The sequence below is a fragment of the Mesoplodon bidens genome (assembly GCF_964165515.1).
Source record: "Mesoplodon bidens genome assembly, chromosome: 19".
NCBI classification, from domain to species: Eukaryota; Metazoa; Chordata; class Mammalia; order Artiodactyla; family Ziphiidae; genus Mesoplodon; species Mesoplodon bidens.
Window position 1 is genome coordinate 47,479,351 of NC_138179.1, and position 11,844 is coordinate 47,491,194.

Below are 11,844 nucleotides of genomic sequence, written 5' to 3' on the forward strand. Positions count from 1 at the left end.
GAGGGATCTAGGAAAATCAAGTGCCCCCTCCCACCCCCGTGGCACCTGTGCCCCAGATTCTCCTACAGACAAGTCTGCCTTCCTAAGACACACGTCTCATCGTGTTTACCTCTCTACTCAGAGGCCAGCAGCTACACACATACATACACACAGCATGACGTCCAAACACCTCAGTTCTGCCCAACATGGTCCCACCTTACCACCTCCCCAGCCCATGCCAAGATTTTTTAAAAATTCAAAACAAACACCCTCCCCATATACTCCAGCCACACCAGTGAGTAGAGAATTTTGCCCAACATACGCTCTGCCCTCTATGTGTTTGCCAGCATGCAGTGCCTCTGTCTGAAAGGCCTCGACCGCCCCCCATAGCCACCTACCAAAGTCCCTCCCATCCTTTAAGGACCAAAGATGCCATCCCCCACGTCACACGCAACCAGTCTCTTTCTTCCCCTTCACATCTCCCTCGTGGCCATTGACAAATCCAGCTGCTACTGGAGCCATCTATGAATGAGGCGCTCTCTCCCACATCACAGGAAGGGGTCCCAGCAGGGAGATGAGACCTTTTGCCCTATGTTCTCCAAACACCCAGCTCAAGGCCGTGGCAGGTAACTGCTCAGTAAATGTCCACGGGGACTCCCTGGTGGCACAGAGGTTAAGAATCCGCCTGCCAGTGCAGGGGACACGGGTTCAAGCCCTGGTCCGGGAAGATCCCATATGCCGCGGAGTAAATGTCCGCGGCCTGGGACTAAGCCTGGAGCTTTTTCAAGCATCCTCCACCAGGCAGTAAAGGATTCCAGGCTGGCTGCCCAGCCTCCACCCTGGATTCCCCTTCTGCTCTGTTCTCTGGTCCTCCAGGACAGGGCTTGCCTTGGGACTTGGGCTCTTGTCCTAGTTCTTGTCCCCTCTTGGCCTTGTACCCTCCACCCCATGATTTAGACCATGTATATTTTACAGATGAACTTAAGAGCTTCCTTGTCCACATGTAGGCACGAAACCAGCTGATGAATCCAGGCTCGTTCCTGGTGCCGCTGCTTCATTTCTATGAAGAGAGGTTTGCAGAACTCATGGGACTCGACCATAATCAGGATGCAAGAGAGACGGTGAGTCCGGCCCTGCCTGGACCGTCTGGCCGCGGTCCCACTAACCTTGCCTTGCCGTTTATTAGATGTGCATCCATTGAGGTCCTCAAGGTCAGCTGGTGGGATATGACACTGTCATCATTAGGACTAAGACTTAGTGGCTGCTAGGTGTAGGCACAGTGGCCCTCTGGCTGAAAAGTAAGTGACAGTCACGTAATTGTTAAACATGAGTCGTAATTAAATGGTCATTAATGGTCATGTAAGCAGGTGAGTCTCTAGGGATATCTGCCCCCCAGAATAGAGGCCAGCAAGGTTGCGGGGTCTGGGTGCGCATTACGTGTGGATGCCCACTGCCCGAGCAAGGAGGATCCATGGGAAACAGGAACCCTCCCTGCCCCCAGCCAGGGAAGCTGTTTATTTTGCTTTGGATCCTAGGGTGTGTTATTCCAGCGCCTGTGTGTGTGTGTGTGTGTGTGTGTGTGTGTGTGCCAAGAAACAAAGGTGCTGATGGGGTCCCATGTGTCATTACAGCAGTGACAGTGTATCTACCAGAAATGACCGTCGGTGGCCGCCCTTTTCCTTTAATAAGAGAACCGAGGCCCCCTAGGAGGCCCTGTGGCGTGGAGGGAGAAGCCTAGGTCTGCTACTCTACCAACATGCGGGAGACGGACAGGCCGACCTCTGAGATGTACAAGTGCACTTGGCTGTTGTCAAGTCAGAACCCTGAGCCCCAAGGGACTGCCCTCCTGGTTAAACGCCTCCCTGTGGCGTGGCCAGGCCAGAAAAGAGCACTGGCAGCACAGGGGCACCTCCCTGACCTTAAAACCACGCCAGGCGCTGATATTTCTTTAGTGTTTGGGGTTGCCCGGACACCCCTTGAGGCTTGGAACTCCACCTCTGCTCACACCAGAAGGTCACCAATGGAAAGAAAGCCAGTATGGCAGTGGGCAAGCCACTGATGGGGCCGCGAGGCAGTTTTAGTGATTCTCTGCCCCCGTATCCCACGTACCTCTCCTCCTCTTCGCTTTCTTCTCTGTGTCTCTCCTCTTCTACCTCAAGTGGACAAGAAGCCTCTGTCGGCACCAGTCACTGCCTGGAGGTTGGACCCCACTGGCTCCAAGTGCTCCCTACGTGGCCCCAGTCCTCGCACCACTGGAGGCCGAGGTGACCCGTTTGGAGCCGTCCCCACTCGAAATGCTGGGTTCCAACCATGAATCATAAGAATTCGAGATCTGTCCCTACATCTTTCTGACTTCAATTCTCCCCTTAGACCCTAAGCTCTCAATTAAGACAAAAGGCTGGGTCTTTGCCAAAATTGCCTCCTCAGGAATCTCACCCTCTTTCTGACCCAGGCCTGTCCTTCCTTTCACTCTTCCGTACTTTTAGTGGTGACATAAATTCCTCAGAGAAATACATTTTTTTGAGAAAGAAGTACAGGAAGCAGGAAATGATCCTTTGTTTAACATGTCTGTAACCTCATTTTCATGATTCCACATCTTTTTAATGAACTTTTTATTGCACACTGAACTTCAAAGCACCTAGGGTGTGATAGAGCTTACAGATGGCCACAACATCAGCAAACAAATGCAAGTGACATTAGCCTCCAGGACTGCAAAGCACACACAAGAAGGCAACAAACAGTACAACCCCTTGGATGAAAACCTAGGCCCTAAAGCATTGGCTCTAGAGAACGTTTTGGTAAAAACTATCCTAGAGAAGCAGTAAGTGATGCCAAGAGCAGGCCGGGAGCCAGAGAGGAAGGAAGCAGAAAGGACAGGGCAACACTCTTCTCTCCCCACAAGCTTACACGTAGTTTGAGATTCCCTGAAATAGATCTCACCCATTTAAACCACCAAGCAATAACCAGCACAAATAATCAGTTAAGATGTACCCGAGGGGCTGCCCTGGTGGCGCAGTGGTTAAGAATCCGCCTGCCAATGCAGGGGACCCGGGTTCGAGCCCTGGTCCGGGAAGATCCCACATGCCGCGGAGCAACTAAGCCCATGCGCCACAACTCCTGAGCCTGCGCTCTAGATCCCGTGCTCCACAACAAAAGAAGCCACCACAATGAGAAGCCCGCACACCGAAACGAAGAGTAGCCCCCACTCGCCACAACTGGAGAAAGCCCGCGTGCAGCAACGAAGACCCAGCACAGCCAAAAATAAATAAATTAAAAAAAAAAAAAGAGGTACCCAAATGGAACTCGGGAAACAAGTGGCTTCTGTCAAATTCACACTCTTCTGGATTTGAGTCTCTTGTTTTCTTGTAGGAAACACTCTAAGGGTAGCGTTTAGCAAAAGAGAGGCACTACGATGGGAAAGGAACCCTCCTTCCCGCTCCTTTACCTCCCAGAACTAAAAAACCCATTCATGCCAGGCTTCTGGTTGTGTCTCAATAAGACACCCAGTGATGAGTGCCTGTCAACGGTAGTGATCATTGATTCACTCCTTTATTCATGCCCTGGCCTGTATCAGATGCTGAGATGGGAATCTGGGAAAGTGGCTACCAAACATGATACCATGATGTCTCTTTCTTTGAGGAGCTTATGATCAAGTGGGAAGATGTGACTCACATATTTAGAAAACCAGTTAATAATCAGAAAGTAGCCCTTGGTCAAGAGAACCAATGGACCCACTGAATTCCCAGAGGCTGTGATATTGATAACCCAAGATCTTCCCTGACTGTGGCTTCCTGGGGTTTCCAGTGATCCTATAAACAAATAATTTGTCTCCTCAGTGAGGCTGTGAGCTTTTTGAAGGCAAAGCCAGATCTTCGACACTTGTCTCCCGTGATGCTGGGCACACAATGAATAATATTTGACAGCTGACCAAGTCCCAGGCACTATGGATGCCAGGAGCACTGAGTGCTTACAAACTTGCTAAATTTTGTAAATTTCGCTAAACTGCCAGATAAGGATGTGGTCTGCTAAGGGTTGCAGAGGTGGGGTGGGGGGAGGATGTGGTCACTGGCAACTTGGGACATGGACCCCTTATCTCTTTTGTACACCACAGTCCTCCAGTGCCTAGAAAATGCCCGGCACATAGTAGGTGCTCAGTAACCTTCTGATGCTCAAACAATGAACTAATGAACCAATACCTGCTTCTTCCAGGAGGCGAGTCTTGAGTTATGTTTTGGAGAAAGTGATAGTACAAATTTGTGGAGAGAAAAAGGTATTCTAGGTAAAGGAACACTCCCAAGCTCAAGGCATATTTATGTATTCAAAGATTTTCTGCATGCCTACTATGTGCCAGGTTCTAAACTAGATTCTGGGAATACAAAGATGATCAAGACAGGCTTTGGGGACTTCCCTGGTGGCGCAGTGGTTAAGAATCTGCCTGCCAATGCAGGGGACATGGGTTTGATCCCTGGTCCGGGAAGATCCCACATGCCACGGAGCAACTAAGCCCGTGCACCACAACTACTGAACCTGTGCTCTAAAGCCCGCGTGTCACAACTACTGAAGCCCGTGCACCTAGAGCCCATGTGCCTAGAGCCCGTGCTCCACAATAAAGAGAAGCCACCACCACGAGAAGCCCGCGCACCGCAACAAAGTGTAGTCCCCGCTCACCGCAACTAGAGAAAAGCCCGCACACAGCAACGAAGACACAACGCAGCCAAAAATAAATAAATGAATTAATTACTTTAAAAAAAAGACACGCTTTGCCTAAAAGGGACTCGAGTCTAAAGAGACAGACATGTAACCATGATTATCAAAAAATGTACCTTGTATTATGACAGGAGATGGAGCCATATGTGGAGGAACACAGAACAGAGTTAGAGGACGGGAGGGGCCACTGTTCTCACCCCCTCCTTCCACTCCTTCTCAAGGACAGACTCTCCAGGCAGGGCCTTCAGGGACACAAGCCAATGTTTCGGAGGGCTTGCTTTTAACCCAGTTAGGGTGTACTCTTTGCCCTCAGTCCTCCCACTGCTTTGGGAGCCTGGTGGCAAAGCTGCTTCCATTATTGCCCTTTTCAACTGATCAGCTGCGGAGGTGATGCTTGAGCTGAATCTCGGACCAGGGTTGCTGGGGAGGGAAGGGCATTCCACGCAGAAGCGAACGCAAAGGCTCAGAAAGGAAAAGACTTGCGCGTCTGGGAAAGTCAAGGAGCCGAGCGTGGCGGGAGCTGGCAGGAAGCGAGCAGGATGTGAAGGGTTTGTGTGAAGCTCTGGGAGGCCACTGAAGGCTTTCTAGCCTGGGGCTGGCAGGCCGGGAGATCTGCGTTTCCGAGAGAGAATGGGAGCGGCCATGTGGAGGGCGGGCTGGAGGGGGAAAAGCCCGGCTGGGCAGCTGCTGCCCTGGGACAGGGTGAGGGGGCCCACGTGGGGAGCACTGGAGATGGGGGGCAGGTTTAGGAGGGCACAGAGTGAGGTACAGGCTGAAGGGAGCACTGCCTGTTATTCTCTGCAAATGCCCAGCAGGAAAGTGGCCTTTTCTCACTTCAGCTGTTCACGATGGGAGCGTCTCCAGAGAACACAGCGCCCCACCAGCCTCACCTGATCCCACTTGGGCTCACCCTTTAGTCTCATGGGGACACCGGGCTGTCCTGTGGGGTGAAGCTAAATGGGTTCGCCCTTCCTCCCCGTTCTCCCTTTCCGCGCCTACGCGGGACACTCCAGTATTCAAGGCCTACACCCCGGGGCCCCTGTCCTGGGCTTCCTCCTAGCCCTGGGCTTTGTCTGTACCACACTCCCCATTCCCCGCAATGAAATGACCCGGGACCCCGAATTCCTCTCGCTGCCTGCCCATAGCAGCTCCCCTAAACCCCTCAAGTGCCTAATTTGCTAAACTAGGTAAAATAGAAAGAATCCCGGTCAGTGTGCCAAAAGGCAGAGTGCAGAAGGGACCCCAGGCCTTCCACGATGCCCTCCTGGCGTGAGCACCCGCCTCTGTCTTCTGCCCCAGGTGCGCTGCACTAACACCTCACCTGTAGGAAAATGTTTACCTGGAGGGGAGGGGAAGGGACTGCAGTGGCTGGCCTGGGGGGCAGGGAGGGTCTCGAAGTAGCTCTGAAACCCCACTGGCCCATTCACGAGTGAGGCTAGATGGACTTACTCTAGGCCCTCCCCATTCACACCTTTTCTACAAAACCGAAAACCCTTGCCTCAGAGGACCGAATCTACCCAAAGGATGCAAGGCCCAGGCTTGGCCCACAGTTGGGAAAGCTTCCCCACTCACCAAGATGGCGCTTCCTGGTGGCGTGTGAGAGTAGGTTTAGAAAGATGCCATCCCCTGGCATAGAATCTAGAGGCAGGATGAGGTCATCCTAGCAGCCTGGAGAAAATGGAGGCCGTTGCTAGCACAGTCCTGATGTATCATTTACCAGGTAACCAGGACTGCTGCTCTAGAAGAAATTCCATCCTTCTCCTGCCCTCCCCCTGGCCGTCTGGTGAGAGGGACCTAGAGGCCACAGCTGCCTCCATGCTGGCCAGGCAGTTGCCCTAGTAACAGTGTCCAGCACCCCTTATTTTGTCCCCCAGCCTGTCACAAAGCCCCTCTTCCCCCTGGGGGAAGAGGACCGGCCCCTCTGCGGCCTGGCACAATGGGCTCCCATGGAGTACACAGTGTTTCTTATTGTGGCATAAAAGGCCATAAAGTCAGAACAAAGAGGGAGCCCAGAGCCCTGATGGGCCCGCTGCTTCCTGCCGGGCAGAGAATACAACCGATTGTTTAAAAGCCAGTGGTGAGGCAAGTGGCCAGTTAGCACGGCTTTCACCCCCACGGCCTGCAAATGCAATTCGGACCATCAGGATGGGATTCTGCTATTCAGATCAATTGCTGAAAGGAAGCAAGTCTGTTCACACTGCCAAATTTAGAAGCCCCGAACCAGCGACGGTGACCTGGGCTATGGCTGAGGCTCTCATTAGGATGAGCCTAAGCCTCACAGGTGCTGAGTATCAGCACTGCCCTTGGCACCTCCACGCATTTACTCTGCCCCTTTAAGGTGACGTAAGGGATTCCTAGAACATCCCCGAGACTAGGGAATTAGACATCTGTTCACAATTGCTTTGGAAAAATGATTCATTTTTCATTGTCTCCTTTCTCATAGTTGTCAAGAAATTACCCAGAACCCGGACCAGAAGAAAATGAAAGTAAGTTTGGGGATCTGTCCTGCCATGTTGCGGGTGTTTTTGCTAATTTGCTCTCTTTCGGTGACTGTGTTGAACCTAATGGTGTGGAAGGAAGTAATGACCACCACCCAGAGGCAGAAATAACCCCACAAAGCTTGGGAAACTCTAGCTGCAGCAATCGGGAAGGCATGTCCAAGTATGCTGGATGCAGAGGAGATAAGAATTTTAATTCATCCTGAAAGCGAGGGGAAAGGCCAACAATGGGAGGACGGTCTCCTCGGGCGTAGGTTAACTTGCTACAGGTTTTTTCCTTTCCCTTTGCTGGGATTCACCAGTGTCCAGCCCTTGGGGAGCCCCTTGGGTTTTCTTCTAAACCTTGGAAAGGCACTGTTTAGCCATTACCTGAGGGGACAACAGTCATTCACAAGCTAGTACTGGATTTACTGGATTTTCTCACTATTTGGCCCATTCAAGTGGGCCTGTTGGATTCAGAAGTTGAACAAGGAAAACAGGTGACGGGAAAAGTCAAAGGAGGCGGGACAGCTGTCTTCAAGCAGGCTCATTATCCCATAGAAAACCCAACTGAAGGAAACGTGCTCAATTAAAGCAGGTGGGCTGGCGGTCAGACTTGGGAAGAACTTCTCCATCAGCTGGGAGAACAAACATTACAGTGAACTGGGGGGTGACAATTCCATGCCCAGAGGCTGTTCTGGCGAGAAATTTCACAACTGCCTGCCTTAAAAAGTTTAGAACAGCGATTTGCACGCTGGCTTCGCTATGGGAATCACCTGGGGAACTTAGCAAAAATACAGATTCCTGGGCCCCTCCCAGAGATTCCGTTTCAGGTGATGGGGTGGCCCCTGGTGATCCTGATGCAGCCAGTCACGGTGATGCTTTGGGAACCCCCAACAGACCCGTCTGCAGGAGAAGCTAAACCAGCTCAGAGCTCCGCAGGGTGGGGCCCAGATGACGACCCTACAGCACCGAATCTGTTACTCAGGGCGCGCAGTCCCAAGAAGCCGGGCTGACCATTTTCAGAGGGGGGGAGGGCCCTTCCCTCCGTTCACAAAAGGAACCCGCAGAGTCCCAGTCCCGGGCGCCACCGCGGGGGTCCAGCCGAGCCGGGTGAGGGCCCAGCGCCCCCCTGCGCCCTCGCAAGGCCCTGGGGCCACTCGGGGCGGCCGGCCCGACCCCCGGCGCCGTCGCCTGGGCCGACCCCGAGCGGCTACTCCCCCTCGGGCAGCCGGGAAGGGAGAGCGGGCAGGGAGCTGTGAAGTCTAGGACGGACCTTTGTGTGCGGGCGCACGCACCCGCTCTGCGCCCGGCCTTTGGCGAGAGCCCCTGCTCCGGAAAGGGCCCCGGTGCCTCGGCCAGGACGACTCGGTGGCGCGAGGCACCGGACAGGGCCTCGGCGCCGCGCCCGGCTGCACCCCTCCCCAGCGCACCCCCCGGAGGCGCCCGCGGTCTTCCCGGTTGGAGGAAACCTGCTGCGGCCGGGCGCGCCCGGGTGGGTCTGGCTGGGCAGGGGCGACCCCTAGTGCCCAGCGGGGGCCGCTGCCGCCCTGCTGCCTGGGGAGGCCCTGAGCAGGACGGAGAGCCTCCCACCCACACCCCAGCTTGGGGAGGGGGAAGGGGCACCCCGGCTCCAAGCCTGAGCCCCAGGGAAGGGGGACGTCTCTAGAGGGCAGGAGAAGAGCACCCCTGGGTGCTGCTTAAAAAGGAGTCTCCGCCGAGGGGACCCTGCCTTCCCGTGTTGCTCTGAGGCAGATGGTCCCCTGATGTCACTTACATCCCTCTTCAGGAAGCTGGGACTAGCTCTAGGATCCACCGCTCCCCCGTCCCGGTCCCAATGTAGGGGCCGCCAATTCTCCCCTGTAAACAGGTCTAGGCCCTCTCTACCTGCCCTGAGCCCTGCACACACCCCAGACGCTGGCAGGGGCAGCCCTGCACAGAACACCGTCCTGGCACGCTGGTCAGACGCCGCTGTTGCCTGGCTTCCCGCCCGAGCCATGATCAAGACAGGAGCCAGGGCAGCCAGAGGCAGATCCACATGCCTCCCGCCCTCCCCCTGGGGCCACCCTTCTTTGGTCTCCGGCAGCCTGGCATGACTCACCTGGTTGGCAGCGCTTTGTTAAGTTGGGTTGTCAGAGCTGAGTCACAGCTGTGACCTGCTGCTCTAGCTCGATGCAGGTAAACAGGGAGGGAAAGAGGCAAAACATCAGGGCACACCAGGTGACACAAAGAGATGCCAACCTCTTTGTGGCTCTGTGGTACCCATGCCAACCTTCTCACCCTGTCCCCTGCACCTGGAAACCGAGGCCACACACAAAATGCCACAGGTGGCACAGAGGTCAGGCCAGCTGGGGAGAGTCCCTGGGTGGGTGCGCCTGGGTCTAACAACCTGTCACACAGCTCTGTACCCCAGCCCCCCCCGCCCCGACAACCGCTCCCCAGTTGGCACGAATAACTGTCACCACAGCCACGTCCGAGTCCAGGGAGGGGAACAATGCCTCTGGCAGCCACCAGTACAGGTGTGACAGGAGTAGGCTTGAGAGCCTTCAAGCCAAAGGCTGGGCCAGAGCTCCTCCCCACCCCATACATAAAAGTCAAGGCAACTAGATTTGGGGGATAGAACAGGAGGAGTGAAAGAATGGGGGCAGCTCATGGGGCTGGGGCCTCCTTGTGGTGGAGGTAGATGCTGAGAGGGTCCAGGTAGGGATGGAGGGATGGTAATTATTCCTGCTCCCCTGCCCTTTTCACCAGTCAGAAACCGCTTCCAAATAGTCAGGGAGCGCTCACCCAGGCCAACGGGAAAAGAAATGGACTGAGAACAAGAGTTTTCCCCAAGAACAAAGAAAAGCCCGCACCCCACCCCACATCCTCCACTCTGACCCCACTGCCATCTCACTGCCTCTTTGCCCTCCTGCCCTCCCTCCCATCACGTGACCCTCTGTTTCCAGCCAATCTGATCTCTGAAAGACTGGGGTTCCTGTTCTCCGCACTGTTCAGGGCACTGTAGCGCACGTACGCACGTGTGTGTGTGTGTGTGGGTAGGTGGGGGGTCACTGGGGCTGGGGGAGGAGGGGCCAGGAAAGGCAGAGATGCCATGCCCCTCCGTGCCAGACCCCACGGCCTGCCGCGGCTCCACAGCCTGAGAGATGCTCTTGCTTTCCAGGTTCCGAGTGGAGAGATGGGAATGAAAGTAGCATCCGTGAAAGCAACAACCGAGCGGTCTAGCAAGGGAGCTGGCCATGGAGCTGGGCGGAAACCTCCACCCCCAGCAGCCCCCCCTACGTCCCCACATGCCTCCCTCCCTCCTCCTCTCCCCTAAAACTGAAACCAACGTGTTGGCACTTATCTTTTTCAACCTCCTGCCACCTTCTTGGGGTCTGGCTTGAGCATCTACAGACGGCACCAGCGACCAGCCTAGTCCCAGACAGCACAGACCAAGCGACCTGGGTGCCCTGCTGTTGCCCAGAAGCCCAGAAGCCCAAGGGGACCCAGCAGCCCAGGCGGGCCCTGTGGCCTCAGGTCCCCCTGCTGAGGGCACCCATTCAGACCTCACTCCACCCCACGTAGAATCAGTAAACCGACTTTGTTCACCCAGCTTCGTTTTGTGCTCATTCCAGTCTCCTCATTCCACTTCTCCTTGCTCCCCACCATCACTGCCATGAGGGACGACACATCCTGGGGCCCCACGGGCAGGGACAGGCTAGCTGGCCAGCCACCCTCTGTAGGTGCCCGCTTAAGAAGTTTTGGTACATGGACTCCACACTTCTCTCCTAATGATGTCTTAGGGCCCAAAGACCAGATCAAGTGTTTAGGATGCAAAAAGGGCAGAGAATTTAGGAAGAAAAGTGTGTGTGTGTGTGTGTGTGTGTGTGTGTGTGTGTGTGTGTGTGTGTGTGTGTGTGTGTGTGTGTGTGTGTGTGTGTGTGTGTGTGTGTGTGTGTGTGTGTGTGTGTGTGTGTGTGTGTGTGTCAGAGAGAGAGAGAGAGAGAGGGAAACAAAGATAGGTCAAAAAATAAATAAAAGATGGAGGCAATGAACTGCTGATACCTGCAAAAACATTACACTAAGTGAAAGAAGCCAGACACGCAAGACTGCATACCGTATGGTTCTACTGAAATGCAATTTCGAGAAAAGGTACAACTACAGAGACAGCGCAGTGGTTGCTGGGGGTTGGGGACAGGAGTGGAGACTGACTGCACAAGGGCTCGAGGGGACTTTCTGGGGTGATGAAGGGGTCCTGAAAGCTGGTCCGCGGTCACGTTCACACAACTGGATGCATTTACTGACGCTCATTGAACTGTGCGCTTAACATGGGCGAACTCTGTGGTATAATTGTAAAATATGCCTCAGTAGATTTGAGAAAGGGTGAGAGAGAGAGGGAAAAAGGTGAAAGGAAGAGGAAGACGGGCTTCCCATCCCACCTTCAAGACCCGCCCCTCTCAGACCAGGAGTGACCATTGAAGATGTTGCTGCCAAGGGGGTCCCCCACGTAAATTATGATGCCAGTAGAGTTTAGGAAAGCTAGCCTTGAATTACATCAAAATCTTGTCCCACTTCTCTGATCTGTTCCACAGTTAGACAGAGACTCAGGGACCGCAAACAAGTAGATTCCACCAAGATCCAAGATCCAAAAGCCAAACAAAGGGGCATCTCTGAATGTGAATAGAGCCTAGAAGAGCCA

At 54.4% G+C, this 11,844-nt stretch overlaps 1 protein-coding gene across 1 annotated transcript in view; it reads left to right on the top strand.

The window, feature by feature from the left end:
* The window catches only part of MARCHF10 (membrane associated ring-CH-type finger 10), an 84,649-nt gene extending 74,175 nt beyond the window's left edge, over positions 1–10,474 (top strand). Inside the window, exons 8-10 of the mRNA XM_081218560.1 lie at positions 987–1,100; positions 7,130–7,172; positions 10,327–10,474. Coding sequence (XP_081074686.1) covers positions 987–1,100; positions 7,130–7,172; positions 10,327–10,388 — 219 coding nt within the window. The 3' untranslated portion in view covers positions 10,389–10,474. The remainder of the gene's footprint in view (positions 1–986; positions 1,101–7,129; positions 7,173–10,326) is intronic.
* The last annotated feature ends 1,370 nt before the right edge of the window (positions 10,475–11,844 follow it).